Below are 26,822 nucleotides of genomic sequence, written 5' to 3'. Positions count from 1 at the left end.
AACAACAACTACAGTTACACTGTAGCCTTAAAAGTTAAACCGATTCTCTAAACCCTACAGAACATATCAAGATCAACTGTGAAACACTTCCTGCTGTCATTTCACTGCTGCTCTAACAATATTGCTGTCAACATTCTCAGCTAGGTCTTTAGCAGCCAGGCTTTAACTAAATTTTACAGATCTCCCATATTGGATTTATAACTGTGTGTGTGAAGTAATAGTGACGGGTGTAACCGTACGGGAGATGAGGTCAAAACTTTTCTTCTCCTCTGGGTTGTGCTTCACCTGACAGGTGAGAAGATTGAGTTTGGCAGGAGGTCTGTTAGCCTGAGAGAGAGAGAACATATCAGTTACTGATAACTTTCAACTATACACGTTTTAAATACACGTTTTAGTGTTAAAACTCAGTGATGAATCTCACAAAACTTATAAAGAAAATGTACAGGTCATTTTCTTTCAATTTTAACTTCTATTTTCTTTTTTTTTTAGTGAAAACCATTAAAAAAAATAAATAAATAAATAAAAGTTTTTTTGTGACATTTTCGTTTTCGACACAAGAAAAGCAAACAGAATCCATTATAATCAGCGATGCTGTCTACACTGGATGTGGCGCAATGCGACAAATTCCTGATGGTAAACTGATGACTTTTTCTGATGTACTTCAAGCGCATGCACTACTTCTGACAGCAAAAACAAATGGATTTGAAACGGACGCTTTGTCACATCCAGTATAGACAGCCTAAAGCTGGTGCGGTGCGAAGCGACAGCTGTAGCGTCCAGAATAGACACAGTGTGTAATACAAAAAAGTCTCATAACTATAATGCAAAAAATTATGATTTATTATTAATTGTGAAATATTTATACATCATGGTAGTATTTGTTGTACTGGATTTAATATATATTAAATATATTGCATTACAGTATCTTTTTTTTTTTTTTTAATACAAGAAAAACTACACTCTTATAGTAATGAGAATCTAACAAGAATAATCCTAATGGTTCTAAAACAGGATTTTCTTTGTGCGTTATTGTTTATTTTTTCAATTTCTTTGTGTTTTCATGAGATTCACTCTCAGACTACCTATAATTCAAAATCACCTTTATAAATATCTTCATAAATGTACGTGTATTTGGCTCATTTTCAGCATATGCAAAATTGTAAGAACTCAGTTAATTGCTGCCCTATTTTAATGATCAGCTACAGTAAGAACATGCTGATGTTTCACAATAAGGCCACAGATTGATATGCTCCAGTAGGTGTACAACAGCAACTGCTGAATTCCTCTTTTATACTTTTCTTCCTGTAAGCCTCTTGCCAGTTGTTTTGGTCACAAAGCACTGAGGCCAGAGGAAATGGCTCTAGAAAAGACACTTGAATGACTAATGATGTTCACCAAGAGGCTCGGGCTGAAGGCTAAAAGCCTATTGAATTAGCACTGCACTAATGAGGAAACTGCTCTGATTTATCAAAGATAAAGTGCATATTGCAGGTGCTGTGGCTGACCCCCTTTTATTTATTTATTTCACTATTTTTAAAATCACCTTTTTAGCCTTCACAAGTTCACATAAATGCTCCTACGGTGTGACAAACTAATTTTGAAAAGCACAAATATTCCTTTACTCTCAATTAACATAATAGCATAAAACTCTACTCATAATAATTAAAAAATTAAAGAATAATATATATTTTTTAATTTAAGGAACAGCCAATTCCACTTATTTCCTTTTCAAAATGATATCAACTGCTTTTAAGACTAATATAGCAGATATCAATACCAATACCAACGTTTTTTGTGTGTGTGTGATTTCTGGGTAATTATATCCATATAACTATTTTAGAAAGCAATCACGATTAACAATAAATAAAATTATTTATTTAACCAAATGAAGAATAATAATAAAATTATTTAACAAAAAAGAAAGAAATGGTTTCTATCCTATACAACTAAAGAGTTTAATAATTTTATTTATTAATAACGGTTGATTTTTAACTTCAAAGCTTATACTATACATTTAATCTGTGTCTGAAATCGAATACTTCCCTACTATATAGTATGCGAAAAACAGTACGCCAAAAGAGTAGTATGTCCGAAAAACAGTAGGCAAAAAATCCCCAGATGACCTACTACTTCCAGCGAGATTCTGAAGTGCACATTTGATGGACACTTTACTGTCCCATGAGGCCACGGGAGAGGATTTATGAATGGAAGTGAAGCAGTATGTCCAAATTTCATTCATACTTCCCATATTCACACTATATAGAACATACTGTTTTAACGGTCGCAAAGTAAATTCAAATTCAAAATGTAGTACCTACTCATACAGTACGCGATTTCGGACGCAGCCTTATTCTCATGTGAAAAAAAAACTAACAATAACAATTCTCTCAATACATCAGTATCACCCAGATGTTAGTTAGTGAATGTACAAGCACATGAGCATGGAAACCAATCAGTTTTGAAGAAGGTCAGATAGGGTTCTGTACCGTCCCGTGTGAGATGGTCAAATAACCGTTCTTCACTGTGCACTTTCTCTTCTGCCACACTTTCCGCAACCTGAGGAAGCAGGAAACAGTAAAAGTCACATCAACATTCAACAATGACTCTTCAAAGAATTAGTTCACTTCAGAGTTAAAATTTCCTGATAATTTACTCACCCCCATGCCATCTAAGATGTTTATGTCTTCTTTCTTCAGTCAAAAAGAAATTAAGGTTTTTGAGGAAAACATTCCAGGATTTTTCTCCATATAGTGGACTTCAGCAGGGTTCAATGGGTTGAAGGTCCAAATTTCAGTTTCAGTGCAGCTTCAAAAGGCTCTACATGATCCCAGACGAGGAATAAGAGTCTTATCTAGTGAAACAATTGATCATTTTCTGAAAAATGATCTTTTTAACCACAAATGCTCATCCTGCGCTACCAATAGATTAAAAATACTTCTGAGAAAGCAATTCATGCTTACAAAACTAAATGTCCAGAAGAGATGGGTGAGAAATACTGGATATAACGTGTTCAGCACTTAAAGTGGTAGTTCTTTGAGAGGCCAATAGCCTTATTTCAGTTCAGTATGTGTCACTGCAGCTGGTTTGCTACCTCTGCGATGCGCCACACATTACGTAATCACGTTGGAAAGGTCACGTGTGACGTAGGCGGAAGTACCGATCCAGTGTTTACAAAGTTAATGTGCAAAGACTAAGTCAAACGCTCTTTACAAAAAAAGGTAAAACAATGATGTAGGATGATTTTGAAGTTGAAGGAGAAAATGAAATGAGTTTTTCACCCTACCGCGGTACTTCTGCCTATGTCACGTGTGACCTTTCCAATGTGATTACGTAATGCATGGCGTATCGCAGAGCAGTGCAAGATGAGCATTTGTGGTTAAAAGTATATACATTTTTTTTTTTTTTTTTTAGAAAATGACCGACCGTTTCACTAGATAAGACCCTTATTCCTCGTCTGGGATCATGTAGAGCTCTTTGAAGCTGCACTGAAACTGTAATTTGGACCTTCAACCCGTTGGTAACTGTTGAAGTCCACTATATGGAGAAAAATCCTGGAATGTTTTCCTCAAAAACCTTCATTTCTTTTTGACTGAAGAAAGAAAGACATAAAAATCTTGGATTGGATGACATGGGGGTGAGTAAATTATCAGGAAATTTTAATTCTGAAGTGAACTAATCCTTTAGGAGTTAAATACACTGCTCTAAATGCATGATAAATTATGCAGGATGGACTTTATTCGCTGTTATGATCATGCATTAACTTACCGTATGGCATTTTAATGCACAGTCTGTTATATGATGTCAAAAAATGATTACCCATCACTCTTCTTGTAAAGGTTCCCGCTGCGCTCCGTCCCATGTTCTTTGTTGCCCTGGGGCTGGTGTAGACTGTAGGTGGCGCTCTGTCTAACCTGTGAGTCCTGTGAGGAGATACAGATATGTAAATGTATTCTCTGCACACACAGCAGCGAACCACTGGCATGTCAGCAGTCAGAGGAAGTGAAAAGCTGTGTTTTTGTACGACAGTGTTGTCACTCCAGTGAGGAAATGGGAGCAGTGGGCTTCAAGCGTCTCCAGGGAGCTGAGCTCATTTGGAAATGCACTGTTTTGGAACACAAGGCTCTGAGCCAGAAATGAGAACGCTGCCATTTTAGTACTAATGTTTTGAGTTGAGCGAAAGCCAAAAATGGGCTGTATTCTGACGATGTGTGCTGTATAAAGCTCGGCTTAAACATATTGCCTTATCAATCAGGGTTGGATAGAAGACATCAGTGGCAATGTTGTATGAACTGCACTCAGAGCCTTAGATTTGATCAATTAATTTGCATTTTATGTATTTTTTCTTCTACATTTTCTAAACAAAAGACAAATGCGCAAATATGATCATGTATACCAAGTAGGCACTTACTCTCCTAGACTTCGTTGCCAAAGGACGGTAGCATTAAAGAAGAGAAGAGAGCATTCTTTAGACAGGTCACTCATACATTTTGCACACCAAACTGAAAACAACACTACATATGGGAGGAAATTAATGCATCAAACAACAAACTTTGGGTAACACCAATATCCAGTTATATTTGTAATGGTTGATAAGCAATAAAAAAAATAAAAATAAATTAATTAAAATTGTCATTAATTACTCACCCTCATGTTATTCCAAACCTGTAAGACTTTCGTTCATCTTCAGAACACAAATGAAGATCTTTTTGATGAAATCTGAGCGTTTTCTGTCCCTCCATTGACAGCTACACAACTGAAACTTTAATGCTTCAAAAAGTTCATAAAGAGATTGTGAAACTAATCCATATGAAATGAGTGGTTTAGTCCAAATTTTCTGAAGAGACTCGATCACTTAATATGCTGAACAGACTGAATTTAGGCTTTTATTCACATATAAACATTCATCAACTCACACAACAGAAGCTCAAGCATGTTTGCTTGACATGCAAGAACCAATGAGGTTCATTCTCATGTGTTACGCAGCATGTTTGAGCTTCTTCAAGAACCAACAAGGTTCATTCTCGTGTTACGAAGCACTTTGAGCTTCTGCAAGAACCACTGAGGTTCATTCTCATGTGTTATGCAGCACATTTAAGCTTCCACAAGAACCAATGAGCTTTGTTTTCACGCATCAAGCAGGTTCGGTTGAGCTTCTGTTTGTTTGCTGATCGATGTTTATATGTGAATAAAAGCCTGAGTTAAATCTGTTTATCATACAAAGCGATCAAGTTTCTTCAGAAAAATTGGACTAAACCGCTCAATTCACATGGATTAATTTTATGATCTCTTTATGAACTTTTTGAAGCGTCAAAATGGTAGTTGCATAGCTGTCTATAGAGGGACAGAAATCGCTCAGATTTCATTAAAAATATCTTTATTTGTGTTTCAAAAATAAATGAGAGTCTTACAGGTTTGGAACGACATGAGGGAATGTATTTTTTTGGGTGAACTAACCCTTTAAGCTCCAATTGAGAGTAATATGCAACTTGAAATGGGAAAAATGAAGTCAATATTAGATAAGACTATGATGGCTAGAAAAACAATACAAAATAAAAATAAAATAAAATAAATCCACATGATCCCAGATATAATGTGCATTCCTATAATAAACAGTGTAACCCAATAGTGTAATGAGATGGTGGGACAATAAAACAGTTGTTCACGTGGCATTAAGGGGATTGTTAACTTCTGATTATCAGCATTCAGATTAAATGTGTATAATCTCTTAATATCTGTAATCATATATGCCAAAGCTACTTGCTTGAGAAAACACTTAACTAAAAGCTTAAGAGGGTGAGAAAGCTGGCAGGAAGATAATGAGGAAGAGATTGACCACAAGTTTTCAAATGCAATGTTTACTGAGAGAAGAACTGAGTAGAAGTAAAACTATTAATCAAACTGAGCACTGTGAATAGTGTTGTGGTTTTCAATTGCTGTGAATTGTGTGAGATTTGATTCGAGATAGGACTAACCTCCTTCTGCTCCACTTGCAGAGCGGTCTTTAGCACGTCCCGTAATTGGGTTAGCTGCCTGCGTTCTTCATCCTGTACCTGTTTGATCTGAAGACATAATCAGAAGTGGAAACAGAAGTTAAAAATGAGAATTGATCTTGAGATCAGTAGTGTGAGCCACGACCAGTACGGCAGTGCTTCAGGAATGAAGAGTGTCTCACCGAGTGCAAGTCTGTGGCGAGTTTTTCTATTGAGGGTTTGAGGTTGTCCACTGCTTTGAGACCATCCTGAAAGAAGCTATAACAGAAGATACCATGCCAGTTATTTTTCAAATAATTAAACACAGGCTCCATTTCAGTAAAAAAAAAAAACTCTGGACTTCACTGACTTTGACAATGTATCGAAAAAAAACCCCAAAAAAACATTGTTTCGAGACATTCCTCAGACTAACTTTTGTTTGTGTTCCACAGAAGAAAGAAAGTCAATGTGGATGAATAAATGGTAAATGAATTTCAGTTTTGAACTATCCCTTTAATTGCTTTAAATACCCAATAAAATATAATAACTAGGGCTCTATGATTTTTGGAATGCAGAAAACGCGGACGGAAGGTCATATAAACGGAATTTACTGCTTAACGCGGAATGTCACGGAATTTGTCAACTTTTTGAAGAATAAATAAAAAGTAGATCAGTACACTAGACTATTTAAATATGAGTCCTGGATGTTCTGCGTGTCTCTATGTGAATGAATGGCGCAGACATGCGGTTTTATTTACCACACACACACACACACTGGGGCACGCGTGACACTCGTGGTGTTTTCAGCCCCTGCGGCCTCGCTATATGAGGACATGAATGCTTTGTGAGTCACTTCATGAGCATTTTACAATTTCATTTGAGAAAAACTATTGTCATATCACAAACACACAGAAACTTAAGGGTCTTAACGGCAACCCATCAAAATATAGGTTTGGTTTAACTTAATGAAATTGTGACAGTAGAATTTAGCTACGTCTCAATGTAGTAATAATTCTAACACTAATAACACTAATATTAATACTTTTTTATTAAAACTTTATTTATTAAAGGAATAATCAAAATGTTTCTTCCATGTTATAATTTTAACAGTAAAGCTCTGTTGTGCAGCACTTTGTTTGACAAAAAAGTTTGTTTAATATCATATGATTAAAAGATAAATTAAATTAATGTGTTATGCCTTCATTTGATTGCCAGAAAAATTAAAATACACAACACAGAATTTCTGAAAAAACAAAAACAAAGCATTTCATAGAAATTAAATTAAAAAAAATTAATACATTGTTGTTTTTATGAATTAATTAGACATGCTTTTTGATTACTAAAATGTAATTAAAACCATTAAAATGGAATCCAGAAAATGGAATCCAGCCCTAAAAAATTTAATTTGTTAAACTTTTAATAAATTGTTATTAAATTGTATAAGTTTCATGATTTTAATTAATTAGACATGCTTTTTGATTACTAAAACTTTATTTTACCATTAAAATGGAGTCCCAAAAAAAAAAAAAAAAAAAAAAAAAAGAAGCACAGGGGAAAAAAAAAAAAAAAAACGGAATCCAGAAAGATTAAAATGGAAAAAATGGAATTTGGAAAAAAATAAAGTGGAATTTGAGGCCCTAGGGCCCTAAATAACCTAGTGAGCTGCCTACCTAAAAAGGCAGTTTTGCATCTTTTTATGCCCAAAAATGCTGTCTTAGGGCTGGTTCACACAGAACGTTTTTTTGCCAAAAAAAAAAAAAAAAAACGCAAGCTTTTGAGGCGCCAGATATCTCACCTTTCCCGGAAGTTCCGGGAGACTCCCGCATATTGATCCCAGAAATCGAGTGAGCGAGAGAGAAACCCCGTTTCCACTAAGATGCGTTTTCGGTGAACAGATCATAAGCGGTCAGCCAATTTACACCTGGTTTTTGCAGGATGGGATGTCTGAGACACGATTTTTTAGAATTTGAACAATTTAACTTCAGCACGAGACACAAATGCAATGGTCAAAGACGTCCGTCTAGCGTGTTTAAATATAAACAATGGAAAATCAGCACAGTGGAAAGGATAAATGCATTCTGTGTGAACCAGCCCTTATGATATTTTTTTTTTAAGAAATGTTGACATGTGGCCAGACTTACTTGCACTGTGCATGAAAGTATTTGATGAGATTCTGGAGCAGGTCGACACCTTTCTTGATCTTGATCTCATTGACTTTGAGGAGGTACTGTAACAAACCAACAGAGGAGACTGAAGCACACACACACTGCACAGGAAGTGCCTATTACAGCACCATAACAGGATTCTACAATGAAATGAGTCTCTTCTGACCTCACACATCTGAAGCTGAAAGAAACGGCGCTCCTTTTCCATCTCTTCTGCTATCTCCGCTCCACTGATCTCAGTCCTGATCATTCCATGCTGTCGGGCGTGCTCTTTTTTCTCCTTCTCTATTTTAGAACTGCGTGAAACACACAGACGACCTTAAAATTGAGACACACAAATACAAACACACGCACAGGAAACACTCATGCAGCAGGGCATTCTTTTCCATATGCTCCAGCAGCATATTGTACCCCACGTTACGGATGCAGCATTTCCTCTGTGGGGAAGGAGGGCCCTGATCTCAGACACAGGATTCCAGAGAGAGCCTCATGCGCTCTCAGCTCCAGCGGCTGATCATGAAGCAGGCTGGCCATTTCTGGAACCTCTGCTTTCAGAGTTTGAAGCCTAGCGAGGAGATGTGATCAGGAGATGGCTGAACACTAGAAGCCATTTCCAAAACAAAACATTTCTAGTCAGTGAAACTAGAAACTAGGTAAAGGCAAAAAAATATTGTGATAAAATGCATCAAGCGCTGAGTGAAGTGATGTGTTAGCATGAGAAGCTGCCACTGATGACAATTTTGATTTGTGTATTTTAGTGTTGGGGAGAAGCCAGACTACTAACTTAAAATAAAAAAATAAAATAAAAATTATTTTAGGGTACGTTTATTTCTTCGCATTTTCCGCGTACAAACGAAAAAAAATGATGCCCGTTCGTGAAAACTACTAAAAACGCTGTATTATTCATGCCAGGCCAGTAGATGGCAATGTCACTTTGTAAACACTATGCGCTTAAAGACTGAACACGTAATAGGCATGCGCATGACATCACAGTTTTCACAAATTAGCGTTTTTGTAGTTTACACGGAGATGATAAAGATATCGTTTTCAAAAACCTGCACTTTGAAACCCATTTTGAAAAGTTTGCATTTTCAGGCCCCCAAAACACTGTTGTTGTTTAAATGAACGGCCAAAACACATAAAACATTCAGTTTTTAGTTGAAAATGGTGTCGTGTAAACGACCCCCAAAGACTATAGATACAGAAAGACTGTTTACTCCTATTGTTTGTGAATGGGAGAAACCGCAACACACAATATGGCGGAATATGTCCCGCCTTCTAAGTAAAAGAGCCAATCGCTGATTGGTAAAGTCATTACGTCACTGCAGCTGCCATTAGAAACTACGGTTCTCACAGAAACCTAAGACTCGTCCATACCGGCGTGATGAATACGATCCTCAACTGGATGGAACTGGAATAAATACTTTGACTGTTGCGATCCCATCGGACTTATTATGATTCAGGCAGCTATCATAAAGCACTGTTCGCTGTTGGCCAGAGGAGAGCTGGTCCCCCGACTGAGCCTGGTTTCTCCCAAGGTTTTTTTTCTCCATTTTTAACACCTGTTTGCACCTGATGTCACCTGCTGGAGTTTGGGTTCCTTGCCGCTGTCGCCTTTGGCTTGCTTAGTTGGGGACACTTGATATTTGATATTCAGCAGTGTTTTGATCTGCCTGCATTGACACCATTGTATGCGAACTGAACTGAGCTGGATGATGACATCACTGTTTACTCCAGTGCTGATATAGATAAATTAACTAAATTAATAACTATTGATTCTTACATCGGAATGAATCAATACTGAATTTACTTAAGATGGATAATGACACCATTTTCTTGAAGAGCTGCTGTGCAGCCAAAATTATATACCAGTTATCACTGTAAAGCTGCTTTGACACAATCTGCATTGTTAAAAGGTGTATAAAAGGTGTATAAATAAAGGTGACTTGACTTGACTCACGCTTAGGACTGCACATGTGTACTGGCTCGTCTAGCCTGAAGAATATGCTTTTTTTAATGCTATTTGAGCATAAGAAACAATACTTATGGGATTGTTCATGTCAGATTTTGTTGCTGATTTGAAATATGTTATTTAATTGTGAGTTTGGCAAGCAGTTTTTGAGATTTCAGGATTCCCCCATTCAAATAGATACTGTAGGACTTGGTCTTGGATGCCTGAAATAGCTGCTTGGAGGCGTTGCAAATATGGCCGCAAAGTGAACAGACTTTCCTTCAAAGGGATATACCACCGGTTTCACGAACAAGGCTTAAGCCTAGTCCCAGACTAAAATGCTTGTTTGAGCTGTTTTAACTGAACGTAACTAGAACTGACATATTTTAAGATATATCACTGCCATTGTTTTGTCTAAAGATCCACACCAATAATGTTTTTTCTAAGGCATGTTTTTAAAAGCTACTTAAACACCCTAATTGAAGGCCTAATTGTGGTTTAATCTAAACCCTGTCTGTGAAACTGGGCCATAATGTCCTATCCAATATAAAGGCATAAAAAGTTAAATATAATTTAAAAGCTGGGAAGCTAATGTTCTCCAAAGTAGCTTCCCTGACAATGATTACTTTAGGTATTGCATCTGTACATCTGACAGATGGAAGAAATTAGTCTGAACAGACTCCCTCATGCCAGCACATCACTTCCATGGGTGACTATAAAGAACAGTCCACCATTTTTAGTGCAAACAAATCATGTTTAATATCAAACCAGTTAAAGTAACATAAAATGGTGGAGTGTTGCTTTCATCTTTGGGAGAAAGAAACACACGCAAAAAAATTAAATATGAATCGTGATTTGATGCTTCCTGCTGTTCACCTGCTCTCCCGAGGCACCACATTATTTTTAGCGTCAGATTCTCTGACTATTACACAAACACAGCAAGATCTTTAGCATACTCATCAGCAGGATATTTGCACTAATGAAGCGTGCGCGCAAACTGCAATTTGCGAGAAAGCCGAAAGCTTTGCACAGACAGAGAGATTGAAGAGAACTCAAACTGTAGCGGCGGTGACGATGAAAACCAGTTTAATGGAGTTAGGGCCAGTGTCACGTTAGAGGACGGTTTCGTTTCTTTCTGTCTGGAAACATGAAGGTATCGGTCACAATCAAACACTGGAGATTATATCCAGGCAGGTGAAACATGTATTTGACTGAGCAAAACTGCTGATGATGGAAAACAGCAATGATATTAAAAAAGACAGGAACGTAAAAAGCACCTGCCTTTAAAGGTAAATCAAATCTAATCAAATGATGTGTTATAAGAAAATATATTACCCTTTCAGTAAAGAATGTCCCTTGCAGCTTGGAAAATATATAAGAAGTGCTATATAAATGTCATACATTGTCGCATGCAGAACAATCAGTGTGAGAGCACAGGATAGGAATACAGGAAGTGAGGTGGTAACAGTGACAGCTCATTATCCAGAGTGCTGGGCGGCACTGATCCCTCATTTGACACTCAGAAAACTGATGTTTCCTTTCAATTTGATTAACTTCCAGACTAAGATATAAACATGCATGACAGAAATTAACAAATATTCTTTGAAAATGTCTTACACTTTAGTCTCATAGTCTTTCCAGGCTTTATCAAAGGGCTTCTTGAGATCCTGCAAGAGAGAGGATATTCATTAGACAGACGTATGACTCAACTTTCATTTTGACTTCCGCAGTGTAACCCAAATAACTAAGGAAGAACAGGCTGTCGTCTCACAGGGCTACACGTTTCACAATCAGCATAATGTCTGGTCCAGGTTGTAGAGTTTTATGCGATGTTTTTTCCTCTAAACATCATGATTTGGCTTGGGCATTGCCATACGATTCGATGTTAGCTCATTGGTTGTGTGTTGAATGCACTGATTTTTTTGACTGGATGCATCAGCCAGCCAATCAGATTGAAGCTTGTGTTATGCACAAAAATGGCTATGCCATTTTGTGGCTTAAATTAGCATTAACTCACCACTCAGCTGCCAAACTCAGTGTACACCATCACGCATGATGTCATGCTCATAAAGAAAGTACCTGATGAAACGCCAGTGGCTGCTTTTTGTAATGACATCATCTGAAATCTTTAGGGAAATTCTCTGCTTGTACAAACAGAGCATTCTCCAGCAGCTCTACCGAGGGTTTACACTAATAACAGAAGGCTGTGTTTGTAGAGGGACTTCCTAAGAGTCCTATGCACTGCGCTAATGTGCTTTCATAACAGATGTTACACGCAGCTTGAGTTGTGCAGAAAACAGTCTCATCTGTGCCAGCAAAATGGCTCAGTAAGAGCAGTTTGACAAGAAAAATGAGTTCAAGAACACACATCCAAACATTCTATACTTGAGTCATTGTAATATAAATTGGAAGAGACAGGAAATGTCGTGCCCATTCAAACAAAGGTGTGATGTGGCAATTTAATTCAACTTGAAAATTGTATGTATATATGACTGTAAAAATAAATCTGCATTGTTTATCCTTTTGATCTTTAATTCATAAAATTAGCAAAACATTTTTTTTTTAGCACACCAGGGTGATGAAATTGAAATGTCCATGAAATTGTCCGCCCATGACTTAATATAAACATGAGGAAACACAAAGGCCAAATTCCCTTAATCATTCATCACAATGAGAAAAACCAAAGAATATAGTTCTGATGTGCAGCAAAAGATTGTTGAGCTTCACAAAATAGAAAGTGGCTGTAAGAAAATAGCTAAAGCATTGAAAATCCCCATTTCCAATATCAGGGCAATAATTAAGAAGTTCCAATAAACTAAAGATGTTACAAATCTGCCTGGAAGAGGACGTGTGTCTAAATCGTCCTAATGCATGGTGAGGAGGAGAGTTTGAGTGGCCAAAGACTCTCCAAGTATCACAGCTGGAGAACTGCAGAGATTAGTTGAGTCTTGAGTCTCAGAAAGCCTAGAAAAAAATGATCAAACAGCACCTACATCCCCACAAGTTGTTCGGGAGGGTTTCAAGAAAAATCCTCTGCTCTCATCCGGAAACAATCTCCAGCATATTCAGTTGGCAGACAAGACTGGAACTTCAAACGGGACCAGCTTCTATGGTCAGATGAAACTAAAACATGAGCCCAGATGGGTTTGGTGCACACAGGGATAAAAAGTACCCCATGCCCACGGTTAAATATACTGCTGGATCTTTAATGTTGTGGGCCTATTTTTCTGCTGGAGGTCCTGGACCTGAACCCTAAAGAAAATGAGTGGAGTGAACTGAAGAGAAGAAGCACCAACATGGAGCTGGGAATCTAAAGGATCTGGAGAGATTCTGCATGAAGGAATGGTCTTTGAACTCTTGTCAGGTGTTCTCCAAACTCATCAGGCATTGCAGGTGAAGACTCAGAGCGGTTATCTTGGCAAAAGGAGGTTGCAAAAAGTATTGAATAAAAGAGTGCCAATATTTGTGGCCAATGTGTTTTGGAAAAAAACATTTATTTCATAATGTGATTTACCCCCCACTTTCAATTCTTTTCCTTCAATGAAAGGTTAGATTTTTGCTAATTTTATGAATTAAAGATCAAAAGGATAAACAATGCAGATTTATTTTTACAGTCATCTTTGATCATATTTACCAAGGGTGCCAATAATTATGACCACCACTGTATATTATATATATTATATATTATATGTTCGAGATGCATCGGTGCTACGCAGATCGATCGGCGTATGACATCAAACTACCGTGAGAGCAATTCAAAAGCATAAGGAATCGTATGCTCTCCAATCGCTCTCGAGGTACTTTGATGTCATACGCCAATCGTTCTGCGCAGCGCCGATGCATCTCGAACAAGCCTATTGACAGATTAATCGATTACCAAAATGGTGGTTAGATGCAGTGGCCAGTTGCATAAACTGTTTAGACTAGTCTTTAAGGGATAGTTCACCAAAAAATTTTAATTATCCCATGATTTACTCACCCTCAAGCCATTTTAGGTGTATATGACTTTATTCTTTCAGACAAAAACAATCGGAGATATAAAATATCCTGGCTCTTCCAAGCTTTATAATGGTGGTAAATGGGGAGCGAGATTTTGAAGGCAATAAAAGCACATCCATCCATTATAAAAGTAATCCAGGGGGGTAATAAAGGCCTTCTGAAGTGAAGCGATGGGTTTTTCTAAGAAAAATATCCATATTTAAAGCATTTTATTAACTATAATAACTAGCTTCCTGCAGACAGCTGTACGTGTCGATTTGCGACGTGAGAGTGACCTCTGACCCACCCGACGCATGACGTATTTCCGAACGTGGAAGCGCAGAGGATAGAGCAAAACAAATTACTGGTCACGAATTAGAAGTCTAAAACAAGAATTTTTAAAAAGAAATGTCGGAGGATTTCGATATAAGTTTGTTGCCCAGCCCTATTTGTTTGAACCGCGAGAGGTGTCCAAAATTATCATAACTTTTTAAAGTCAGCTACCTTAAAAATGTAGATTGGTATAATCTGACCTGGAAAAGTACAACTGATTACCCTATAGTTGGTCAAACTAGTTCTCAAGACACAATCTTAACATAGTGGCTAAGTTTATGCAGCTGGCTCCAGGTCTAATTTGCTGCTGTTTTTAAGACCATGGCTCATTACAAGAAAGATCTCAATCACAAAAAGGGCCACTTCAGGGATTCAGAGAATGAATGTTCAGCAATTCAGCCTATTAACTCATGAAAAGGGACAGAGAGAGAAAGAGAGATGCACATTTCTGAATGCCAGTGGGATTGAACACTATTTCGAGCTGCTTCATGTTGGTTTGACTGAACTTTAAATCATCATTCCTCACCACACAGCACCAGGATAACATGTCTCTAACAAGCTGAATCACAATGCCGTCACCTGGACTTTGAGACCACAACATCTATCAGCCGGAGGGGTCTAAAAAAGCTTGAGTGGGTGGGTTTCACAGCTCAGCGGGCTTCAACGCTGACATCACTCCCTCTGAGGCTGACAAAACCGTCTACTTCAGCAAAGTCACTGGGACTGACTGAACAGAGGATGTGTCGTTCACAAACACACTGTAAGACAATAGACGCAGCTGAGGAACAGACAGCAGCATCATCAAGTTGAGAGGTTTTGGCATGACGTCAGCGTCTGTTTTACGAGGACTGCAATTCCGCCTCCCTCAGCAATTCTGAAAACATGCAACTCAGGGTCAGGAACAGGGAACGTTGGGGTCAAGCTTTCTGACATATTACAAACTGTACCCATTTACATTAAGGTTGAATTCATTAAAATGATGTATCTTGACCTAACAGGGGTTTCTGCAGATTTTATGAAGGTAAATTTAAGACTTATTTTTAAGACCAAGAAAATGTAAGTAATAAATTGAAGAGAAACACTTTTGAGTTTGAAAATACATCTTCCAACAGATATTGGTTACTTTTTAATTAATTTTACTAAAAAGCTTGAATTGCTCTGCTCAAAACCACTACAATATGGAAACTTTTACTGTACCTTCTGATGCAAATGTATAATGAAGTCTTGAAAAACTAAAAATTAAGTGAGTTTATGCGCGACTTAAATGTTTTATTTTTTTTTTTTTTTTTGAATAATCAACTTAATAATTAAGTTCCTCTAAATAAATGTAGCTTGTTGGTTGAACATAAATTCACTTGTTGTCATAACTAAAAAAATCTGATGCAAACAGTTACATTATTTTATTTTTATTTTTATTTTTTTTGAGCCAACATATTTTTTTAGAGTGCAAGTAAATGTATCTTTATTTAAACTTAAACTAAAACAGGACAACAATAGGAATGCATGCAACATTTAATGCCATGACTTTATGAACTTAAGTCTTTCTGCTCTTATTTAAGACTGTTTTAACGCCTTAATTTGTGTAAGGGTGAATTAAGACTTTTTAAAGACTCGCAGAAACCCTGCATTATGTTAATTTATAAATATGTAACAGACTGTGGATCCAAAGACAGGTAACAAAACAGATGACCTCGTAATGACACCGAAGACACTTCATTTCCAAGATCCATTTTCTGACGGGTTAATGAGGCACAGGTTCAGGTTAATGACTGGAATGATGGCCCAAGACAAGGCCTGTAATTTCTATCCATTAGCGGCAGTCCCCTACTGCGCTCAGAATCGAGCACAATGCTGATACAGACCGTTCTGAGACCATTAGCGTTCCATAACTGCAGGTTAAACGACGCAGCCGCCGGTGTCCTCCCAATCACCTCTACAGGAAACTGACACAAAGCAGAAATTACATTTTCATCTGGGCTGGATGAGAATCTGATGCTTCAGCATGGGCTGATGCCAGACTAGTTACTTATTTTAATTAATCATTTTAATCCAGGCAGTTTGCCAGAGTAGAAAAATAGAAAGGTAACTGTAATCTAATTCCTCATAATTGCAACTTTATATCTCACATTTATTTTTGACAATTTCTTGTTATTGTGACTTTATTTCTTATATTAATAAATGTAATACAAATTATTAAAAATAATATTCTATATATCTAATTATATATTTTAATAAAATAACTATTAAATTTATTTATTATATCTAACTTTTTGACAGCTTGTTATAATTGTGATTTTATATTAAGAAATATATATTACAAATAGTAAAAAAAAATTGACAAATACAAATATTACAAATATTCATGTCAGTTGTAAAAGACACCTTCAAATTAAAATGTTTATCACAGCAAATTTCACATCAAAACATTTCGTCTTGGTGTGAACAGACCTTCAGTATGAGAAATAGTGGTGCTGTGAAAGCTACCTCAGATGGAGAGAAACACTTAGGTCACTGTAAAGGTCCGAATACGTTACAATAAGTCACTATTAAGGCCCAATTAAAGCCTATAAGGGTCTCACTGATTCAGTTAACCGTCCTTTCATTTTAAACTACACATTTAAGGAATCACATCACCCAAGCAGAATGATTTTTTCAGCCCCATCGCAGAGAGAGAGAGAAGTCTCCAGGGAAACAAGACAGGGAGCTGAGTGAAGAGCCTCATTAGGAGTAAATCACATCAGATTCCGCCTAAGAGCTAACATGACAAAGTCACATGGTGCATAGAAGGTCAGGAGGTCACAGTGGACATTAATGAACTGAGGCGGCCTAAAAGGACATTCTGAGAATCAGTTCAGTATAGAGCTGCTACCAGCTGTCTTTCGCTCAAGCATGTTCATGTGAGCATAAATGGACAGGGGTCTAAGACTGGTACTTGACTTTCCACCAGACATATTCAACCAACAGCGTTGGGGAACATTAGGTTTAAAAGTTGCATTGCTAATATCATGTACACACAAAAAAAAAAAAAATTCCAATGACCGAGTTATCTTATTCTGAACCAATTGTGCCACAAATCATCACGTAATATCAAAGTAACATGGTGGTGGGATCTTTAGGGGAAATATACAAAAGCCCAGAGTGGAACATTGGATAGGATAGGATAGGATAGGATAGGATAGGATAGGATATACAATAAGATAGGATGCAATACAATATGATACGATAGAATACGATACTATACGATAGGATAGGATACAATACAATAGGATCCGATGGGATATGTTAGGATACGATAGGATACATTACGACACAATAGGATATACGATGAATAGGATAGGATAGGATAGGATAGGATAGGATAGGACAGGGCAGGATACTATACGATACGATAGGATACGTTACGATGGGATACGTTAGGATACAATACGAAAGGATACAATAGGATACATTACAATACGATAGGATATACGACAGGATAGGATATGATACTATACGATATGATAGGATACGATAAAATATACAATAGGATACGATGATATATGATACGATAGGATACGATATACAATAGGATACAACAGTATATGAAAGGATACAATAGGATATGATAGGATACGATATGATATATGATATTATATATGATGTGATATACGATAAGATAGGATACGATATGATAGTATAGCATAGATAGGATAGGATACGATAGGATACGATATACAATAGGATACAACAGTATATGATAGGATAAGATAGGATACGATATGATATATAATAATATATATGATACGATATACGATAGGATAGGATACGATAGGATAGGATACGAAAGGATAGAATAGAATAGAATAGAATAGAACAGAATAGAACAGAATAGAATAACACAACATATTAAATGCAAAAAAGTAACTCCGGCATTATGGTGTAAATTCTTCTAAAAGGCAATGTGATTAAGCATGGAACTCAAGACCTGCTTGCCAAGGAATATTATCCATCCATTGTTTATTGGCTGACTATCATGTGCCTGAAACACCTTGAGACAAGCACTGATCAATATGCTGCTGATAAACTGCCCAAAAGAGAGAAAGCATTTATAGGCTTAAAGTAATGAACTTACCCCTTTAACCCCTTTCAGATCACCCTTCAGCAGACTGTCCAATGGGAAGGTAATTATGTTATTCATGTTCTGAAACTAGAGAGTGAAAGCACACCATTAGACAAATGTCTGTCTTCCCAGCTGTGCAATTGTCTTTCTTATTACAGCAATCAGAGATAAACACACAAGGCGGAGAGGAAAAACAGTCTGTTGCAGCAGGAGAAAAATTAGACGGTTTGAGTAGTATTCATACAAACACAACATTAGGGGAATTATTTATTAAGTTTGCAAAAAAAAAAAAAATTCCAAATCATAAATTACAGAATGAATGATAAATGATAAGCTCAACTTATTTTAGATAAAAACACCAGTAATTGCTAAAACACTTTCATGAATGTTGATCCACCCTGTAGACCAATGACTCAAGATCAGCTTTTGGGCCCAGAGGTCCAAGCACATTTAGGGATCAGTTCACCCAAAAATGAAATTTCTGTCATTAATTACTCACCCTCATGTCGTTCCACACCCGTAAGACCTTCATTCATCTTTGGAACACAAATTAAGATATTTTTGATGAAATCTGAGAGCTTTCTGACCTCCCTATAGATGGCAACGTCATAACCAATTTCAAGGCCCAGAAAAGTAGTAAAGACATCATTAAAATAGTCCATGTGACAACAGTGGTTCAACCTTAATGTTATGAAGTGACAAGAATACTTTTTGTATGCAAAAACAAAACAAAAACAACAACTTTATTCAACAATGTCTTTGTCTTATGTCTTTACTACCTTTATGGTCCTTGAAATTGGTTATGACGTTGCTGTCTATAGGGAGGTCAGAAAGCTATCGGATTTCATCAAAAATATCTTAATTTGTGTTCCAAAGATGAACGAAGGTCTTACGGGTTTGGAACGACATGAAGGTGAGTAATTAATGACAGAAATGTCAATTTTGGTTGAATTAACCCTTTAACAGCTGGTAGGTAAGATGTTTAAAACCCATTTGCTCTACATAAAAAAAAAATCACATAAACACAAAATAAATGTCCTCACCAGGTTCTTGAATAAGGCTGTGAGCTCCTTGGTGAAGACAGAAAACTTCAGGAATGCTGATCCCAGGTCAGGATCATCTCTGTACACACAGTTCTCTCCAAACTTCTCCAGAGCTTGAGTGTACTGCTCCTCGTTCTCCACATGAGCTACAAACAGAACGTCAATATAGTCCACATCAAAACCTAAATAATCTAGAAGTGCTTTAAAATGTGACTAATTTCATTAAATTAAAAACAGCCACTAAATTCTATGTAGACTTAGAATGGAATAATGAAAGAGAACAAGTTTATTAAGCTCTACACACACATGTAAGCCTGACATTCTTTGCAGTCGCAGTATCATTTGTTTTTCTCCCCCATTTATTGTTCTTTCCTACTGTTGCTTTCTTTCCTCCAGATTGTGTCGTCTTGTATTCCAGCATTATCAGTTACAGTCCACCTAATCACATCTACTTCGTACAACCACAGACACACAATAGAGTCTATTTATTGTTTTAAGGAGTCTTTTCCACACTCTGTTCATTGTTATTGTATGGTGAGATAAAAAAAGACCCTGATAGAGCCTGATGGAAACTTAAACAAATACAAAAACCCAGAACTTCCTCTTAATTCCATCAAACTCCCAGTTGTCGTCCTCTCCAGGGGCAAAGCATAAAAGATGAAAAACAAGGAAGCATGTAATTCACTCATGCAGTGATGTTGCAAACTCCCCATAGTTTGTCTGCAGGGAAAATGTGTAATTTACAAGTACAGACATGTCGTAAAATGTCAGGATACTAGTCAGTGTGTAAGCCAGTTTGTAATCAACACCTGGAGCTTTTCAAGACGCCCTCGTGGATGACCATCTTCCAACTAGTTAACATGTTTCTTCTTTCTCCAACAAAGACCATCGCCAAGAATAGCCACACAGTATTATTATATAGTCAATGCCCTCTTATGAATAATTCATAATTTATTTGTTATAGTGCAGCTTGCAATAGTAAGCTTGAGAGCTTTCTCTTTAGGTGACCTATTGTATCTCGATAGGAAGGACACAATGGGACAGGAAGTGAGGCAGTGGTACGCTATCACCCTAAAGCTAGTCCAGAACTGGGGCCATGTGGAGACAACACAGCACAAAAACAAAAGGAAGACCTGTAGATGCACTCTAGCAGATCTGAGCACTCTTGTGCTTGAGTAGACTTGGAGCACTGCCCAGGTCACAACAACAGGCATGGTAATTAGATACAGGCTAATAAGGATAATGGATATATGAAGGTCGTATGCTGAGGAGATTCCATTCAATTGAAACCACTTTCTTATACCTGACTGGGAAAGCAGGGATAGGGCACCTGTTTATGCTGCATGTCCTTTGCCTATTCAGTTTGATGAATGGCTACACCTGCTTCAATAAATAAACACTTGATAAATACAAGTGAGAGCACAAATGTGCAGTATATGCATTAGTAAAAACTGCTAACTCCAGCTCAAACTCAGGGTGCCCAGACTCCTATTAGCTGTATCTCTTGTGTAGCAGTCAGGAACTGAACATTAGAAAAGCTCTTTTCCAAAAACTTGCTGACTCACTGTATATCGTAAAAAGCGTCTTCTAAACCAACATCCTAACTGACACTGAAATTATCTGAGATGTTCAACATAGACAGAAATGTCTCAAGCCCAAAATATACTTTAGTTTAGTGTATGTTTATAGCTGAACGTATAGTCTTTCAAAGTATGCATTTTGATAGCATCCAACCATGTGCGAACAAAAGTGCTCTACCAATGTGCACTAGAAAGTTTCCTCTTTGTCCAGTGTCTGCCCCTCACACAATTGCTCTTCAATGTGGGCATCTGTTGTTGTTGTGATTACTAGTAGTTAGGGGTGTAACGGTACATGTATTCGCCCCAGCATACAGTCGGTCACAGGCAATCCACACCCCAATCCAGAAGGGGACATACAAGGTAATGCAACGCTGTTTGCTACCAGTAAAAAGCGCAGAAGAAGAAGAAGAGAGGATTGATCAAGATGTACATGTAATCTCTCAATCAGTGCAGAAAGATATCAATAAAACAGCTTGAGAATAATATCTCAGTTAACATTACATTTACCTCAGGCAAGTCATTTAGTGTCTACAGCATGTTAGTTTACTAAAGAAATTAACTCTAAAGGGGAGCATTTCGTATATGCACTATATTATCGTATTCATTATATTTACTTAATCTGTTAGTAATGTCTTGATTATTTAATGTATGTTTAAATAAATTTGCACTCAAAAAAAAAAAAAAAGTCCAATATTAAAGGGTTAGTTCACCCAAAAATGAAAATTCTGTCATTAATTACTCACCCTCGTGCCGTTTTACACTCGTAAGACCTTCGTTGATCTTCGGAACACAAATTAAGATATTTTTGTTTAAATCCGATGGCTCCGTGAGGCCTGCATAGCCAGCAATGACATTTCCTCTGTCAAGATCCATTAATGTACTAAAAATATATTTAAATCAGTTATATATTATCAGTTAATATTAATATTATAAAGCGACGAGAATATTTTTGGTGCGCCAAAAAAAACCAAAATAACGACTTATTTAGTGATGGCCGATTTCAAAACACTGCTTCAGGAAGATTCGGAGCGTTATGAATCAGCGTGTCGAATCATGATTCGGATCGCGTGTCAAACCGCCAAACTGCTGAAATCACGTGACTTTGGCGCTCCGAACTGCGGATTCGACACGCTGATTCATTATGCTCCGAAGCTTCCTGAAGATTATATATAGATTTTTTTATCCTAATGTTAATTATAATTTAATTTATTTAAACACAAAAAAACCTTAGTTTAAAAAAAAAAAAAAAAAAAAAAGTAATTTTATGTTTAGTTCATTGTTTAGCTTTGGAGATCTGAAAAGTGTGGGGCTCAAAAATAATTGTCATTAGTAACTCATTTATAGAGTTATTTTTATTTTAAAAAATATATATTGATAATGATTAAACACTTCAGTGCCTATCCTTTTATCCTTTGATCGAGTTATGACAGATTCTGAGACCCTCTTGCAACTTAAAACCTCTGTCACCTCTGTCTCTCTCCAGCCCTCTGTGACATTACCGTCACGACAGACAACAAGAGGAAGGAGAGCAGTGGGAGAGTGTCTGATTATGAGCTGTGAAAACCTGTTCCTTCAAACCACCAGCTGCTTCAGAGTGACTCATCACATCTCATTACAGGCCTGCAGACTTTCCTGACTTCATATACTCATTTCCCACTGATAAAGCCAGTGCCATTGCATTCTACAAATTTTTTGCTGAAGAATGTTTTCAACACACCCGGTGAATTCTTGAACCGGTTAAGGTCTTGTGATCTCCAAACGGTTTGACATTCACAGTAGGGCTCTTCACAAGCAGCTGATGCCAGCGCTAATGTTTTGACAATAAATCTCCAGGCCCGGCGGTGTGTGTACAGCCTCAACACAGGCTGTGTTTGGTCTTCAAACATCCCATCTTGTTTTCTGCCGCAGTGGCCGACTGTGCATTTGGATCTGGCTTTTGTTTTTAAAGCGACATATGAGCTCTGCACATCTTCTGCACATCTGCAACGACAAAACTTTGGCTCCAAGCTGTGTCCTTCCTTACGGTAACTGAACCATAGCAGGCAGCTTTCCGTGCTGTGGGTATCTGAATGAGCTTTTGGGGAAACAGAATGACTGTTTCATTAGCCTTTTTCAGAGTCACCTTCAAAATCAGACACGCAAAAATATACAAGTTAGGGCAATGACTTGGGTGTTAAGTTTCTAAAACACCATTACACAAATATTGTTGCATACGATTGACTTTTCTGAGGGTTTCTGGCTACCCACTCTCTAAACTTATGTGGTTTCAGACAGTCAACCCTGTAACCACAGGCACGATTGAGCCTGTGAGTGGAGGAGGGTTTGTTTCATGTGACTAATGCTTGAGTCATTTAAACACCTGTGTATATTGCACCTGGTTCAAAGGGTTAGAAAAATCCCCCGTCATAAGTCATAACCTACTTCCAGAGTTTATCTCGAAACAGCTTTTCGATGCTATAAATTAAGGGTGTAGCGGTATATGCGATCAGACGACGAATACAGTCAGAATAGGGGGGCGTGCGTGGTAATACAGCACTGTTTGCTAACCACCACAACAGGAAAAAGAGCAGAAGAAGAACAGCGAATACGCGAATGACTAGAGCGCTTGAAAACAGAGTCCACTATATAGTACGTATGCGTCATATGCGTCTTTCTGCGCTAATGGACAAAGGAGAATACTTTAAAAGGCTTGCGCACTCCGTACGCGAAACTTTAAGTATAGGAGGGTTGGCCTTTAGCTTTTAATTTTGCACCTGATTGTGACCAAATACCTTTTGTTTTTTTATCAGATTCATTCAGGAACAAAACAAGTGACTGTCCTTATAAGTGAGTCACTGAATCATTCCTTCAACTGATTCGTTCAAAAACACTGATTCAGTCAGGGACAAAAAAGTGACTAGCTGCATCTGAAATCATATACTGAGCAGTTATTACATTTGATAAGAAACTTTGCAACCGATAAAAAAAATAAAATACATTCTCTATAGTATGCATGTGTTTAGTATAACTGCAGCCCAGACATACTAAATCCACTATGCTGGCATTTGTCATGTGACCTACAATGACAGTTGGTATTCGCTTTGCATACCTCTTTGTGAATATTAAAGATTCGGACATACTACTCTTGATGCATACTGCTTTCCGCATTCTATATATAGTATAGAAGTACACTGTTTTACACACAGCTACTGTCTTTAAGAGTGAGTCATTGAATTATTCACTCAATTGTTTTGTTCAAAAACACTTATTCATTCAGGAATGAAAAACCACTACTGTGTTGCTCTAAGATGTGCAATGGTTTATTCTGCTGTAGCTTCATTTGCAACTAATTTTCAGCAGAGCAAAAGCCAAAAATAATTGACAATATAGTGTCTAAAGTGTAAGTGCAGTAACTCAATATTAATGGTATTTAGAGCAATGGTATTCTTGCTTGTGTAATAGTGACTAAATAGTGACAACGAGTGAAAATACACTCAGAATGCTTCAGAAACCTTGTCAGCTGTGATTTAGATGAGGTTTTCATTCAGGCCTTGCTCTTCTAAATGATCCTCTACACACCAGTGGGCACAACAGTCCTCCTCTAGTGACATCACTAGACAACTGTTACTGTAACTCCTGATGCCAGCTCAAGGTTTCATTATTGGCAAAACCCTCCAGCAGGCCTAAGGCTCCAACCAGACACGGGAAAGATGCTCCAGTTCTGTCAGCGTCTCTCTCTCTCTTACTTCCTCCTTCACTTTCTCCCATCCTCTCCGGGCAGCCTGCAGCTCGCTGTCTGCGAAAGACTATGATCGTCATGCATAAATAATCCAGCATTGTTAGACAGAAGTGCTTGTTTCTTGGGCTGAAGTGAGAACACTCATGTGTCAGGAGAGAGGAGATCTCTTTAACCTAGCTGAAGACACACTGGCAGCTTATTTAATAAAAGGCTTTTGGTAAATGAAACAGCATGTGAAGTTAATATCTACCTCGATTATATTATATTATATTATATTATATTATATTATATTATATTATATTATATTATATTATATTATATTATATTATATTTATTATAGAAAATGTTAATTCTTTACGGTTCATTTTGAAAAACATTTGTAAATATTTGTGATAAAGCTGTCTTTGCTTAACCACGATCTTTGAATGATATGAAAGAGCAGAAGGTGAGTTTTACCTTTTAAATTTCCCACAAAATAGTGCTAAAATGGAAGCGTATATCTTGTTTTTTTTAATTGGTACATTAACACTTTTGTCATCCTGTGATCATTGCAGCATCTGATGAGACAATGATAATAGATGTTAATTTCAAGAGGATTCAAAATCCCAGCAGTGAATTCCACACTCCAGCAGTGATTTTAGCACACTGTCACTGTTCTCTCCAGGTGTGAATCAGACCTATTTCTGCACCTCTGCATGTGACCCAGCAGTTCAGAGCACTCTGATGAGGAGATTTGTCTCTTCCACATCAACATTGAGAGATTTACATCCCGGGCTGTCTGGCCTTTCTAAAGCCAGCTAAGAGCAGATGTACTGTTCCTCGCTGATAACAGAATATGTTAAGAGCAGAGAAATTAATCAAACTCACCATGGGTCACCAGCCTGTAAGCAGACAGAGAGTCTCAGATTTATTATTGCGGAAGAACATGACGTTCTTATGAAGGATTATGAAATATGGCTTCTCTAATTGATAACCACTTTTAATTGATTTAAAATGGAGTTGCTATAAGGTTGCTAAGGAGTTTTTCTTTTCTTTTTTTTTTGCGCTAAGGTGAGTGTTTTTTGCTATGCAGTAGCTAGGTTGTTCGGAGTGGTTACTGGGGTTTAGTTGTAGGGTGTTTTGGGAAATTGTAAAGTGAAGAACATTTCGGTAGTATACTGGTTATTGGATGATATTTATTATTATTATTTGTGTCCTCAGAATGTGTCAGTGAAGTTTCAGCTCAAAATACCCCACAGATCATTTATTATAGCTTGTCAAATTTGCCCCGATTTGGGTGTGAGCAAAAACACGCTGTTTTTGCGCGACTCTTTAAATGCAAATGAGCTGCTGCTCCCCTCCCGCTTTCCAAAAGAGGGCAGAGCTTTAACAGCTCGTGCTTCGGTTGCTCAACAACAACAAAACAGGAGAATCTCACGCAGCCAAAATAGGATTGTCAGTAACGGTGTTCAGCCTTACATTGTTCAAACCGGAGTCGGACACTGATGGAGAGACTCAGGAAGAAGTTACAACTTGAAGTTACAAGAAGTTACAATGCATCTGCACATTTCTGAATGGTTAGTGGATAAATCTCGTTGTAGTCCCTACCAGCTGTTTGTTGTAGTCCTTAAAAACTGATTTCTGTAACAGAAAATATCTCCCTTTGCATTGAACTTTGAGCGTTGTAACTTTTCAGGTGCTGTTTATGCTTAAACAGCAACATTACACACTAACTAAAGTTAAAAAAGTGAAATCCTATTCAATGACCCGTTTAAATACAACAGACTTTAGTTTTTGTTATATTTATTTAGATAAATTAATATAGAATATTAATATCATTCCATTTTTATATGATAATATTGTGATGCACAAATAAACTTGCAGCATTTAAAACAACTGATTTTAGTTTTTAGCTTTTTAATATCATTTCTATTGATTTGTATTTGCCTAAATATACTTGTAGCACTTAAAGCATAAAAATCTGATATGCAAATATGGTATGGATAT

At 37.2% G+C, this 26,822-nt stretch overlaps 1 protein-coding gene across 4 annotated transcripts in view; it reads right to left on the bottom strand.

Moving 5' to 3' along the window:
- Positions 1-26,822, bottom strand: part of LOC127498185 (arf-GAP with SH3 domain, ANK repeat and PH domain-containing protein 2-like) — a 74,356-nt gene that overhangs the window by 17,537 nt on the left and 29,997 nt on the right. For 2 of the 4 annotated variants that reach the window (XM_051867268.1, XM_051867266.1), the window contains exons 3-13: positions 19,539-19,684; positions 18,508-18,582; positions 11,703-11,752; positions 11,421-11,447; positions 8,301-8,430; positions 8,111-8,196; positions 6,173-6,248; positions 5,973-6,059; positions 3,817-3,920; positions 2,487-2,556; positions 240-327 (exon numbers count right to left, since the gene is read on the bottom strand). In XM_051867268.1, coding sequence (XP_051723228.1) covers positions 240-327; positions 2,487-2,556; positions 3,817-3,920; positions 5,973-6,059; positions 6,173-6,248; positions 8,111-8,196; positions 8,301-8,430; positions 11,421-11,447; positions 11,703-11,752; positions 18,508-18,582; positions 19,539-19,684 — 939 coding nt within the window. The remainder of the gene's footprint in view (positions 1-239; positions 328-2,486; positions 2,557-3,816; positions 3,921-5,972; positions 6,060-6,172; positions 6,249-8,110; positions 8,197-8,300; positions 8,431-11,420; positions 11,448-11,702; positions 11,753-18,507; positions 18,583-19,538; positions 19,685-26,822) is intronic. The other 2 variants (XM_051867269.1, XM_051867267.1) reach the window with 1 other exon arrangement.

This window comes from Ctenopharyngodon idella, chromosome 17, assembly GCF_019924925.1.
Source record: "Ctenopharyngodon idella isolate HZGC_01 chromosome 17, HZGC01, whole genome shotgun sequence".
NCBI classification, from domain to species: domain Eukaryota; kingdom Metazoa; phylum Chordata; class Actinopteri; order Cypriniformes; family Xenocyprididae; genus Ctenopharyngodon; species Ctenopharyngodon idella.
The sequence above is the reverse complement of the archived record's forward strand: the minus strand, read 5'-3'. Positions and strand labels throughout refer to the sequence as shown.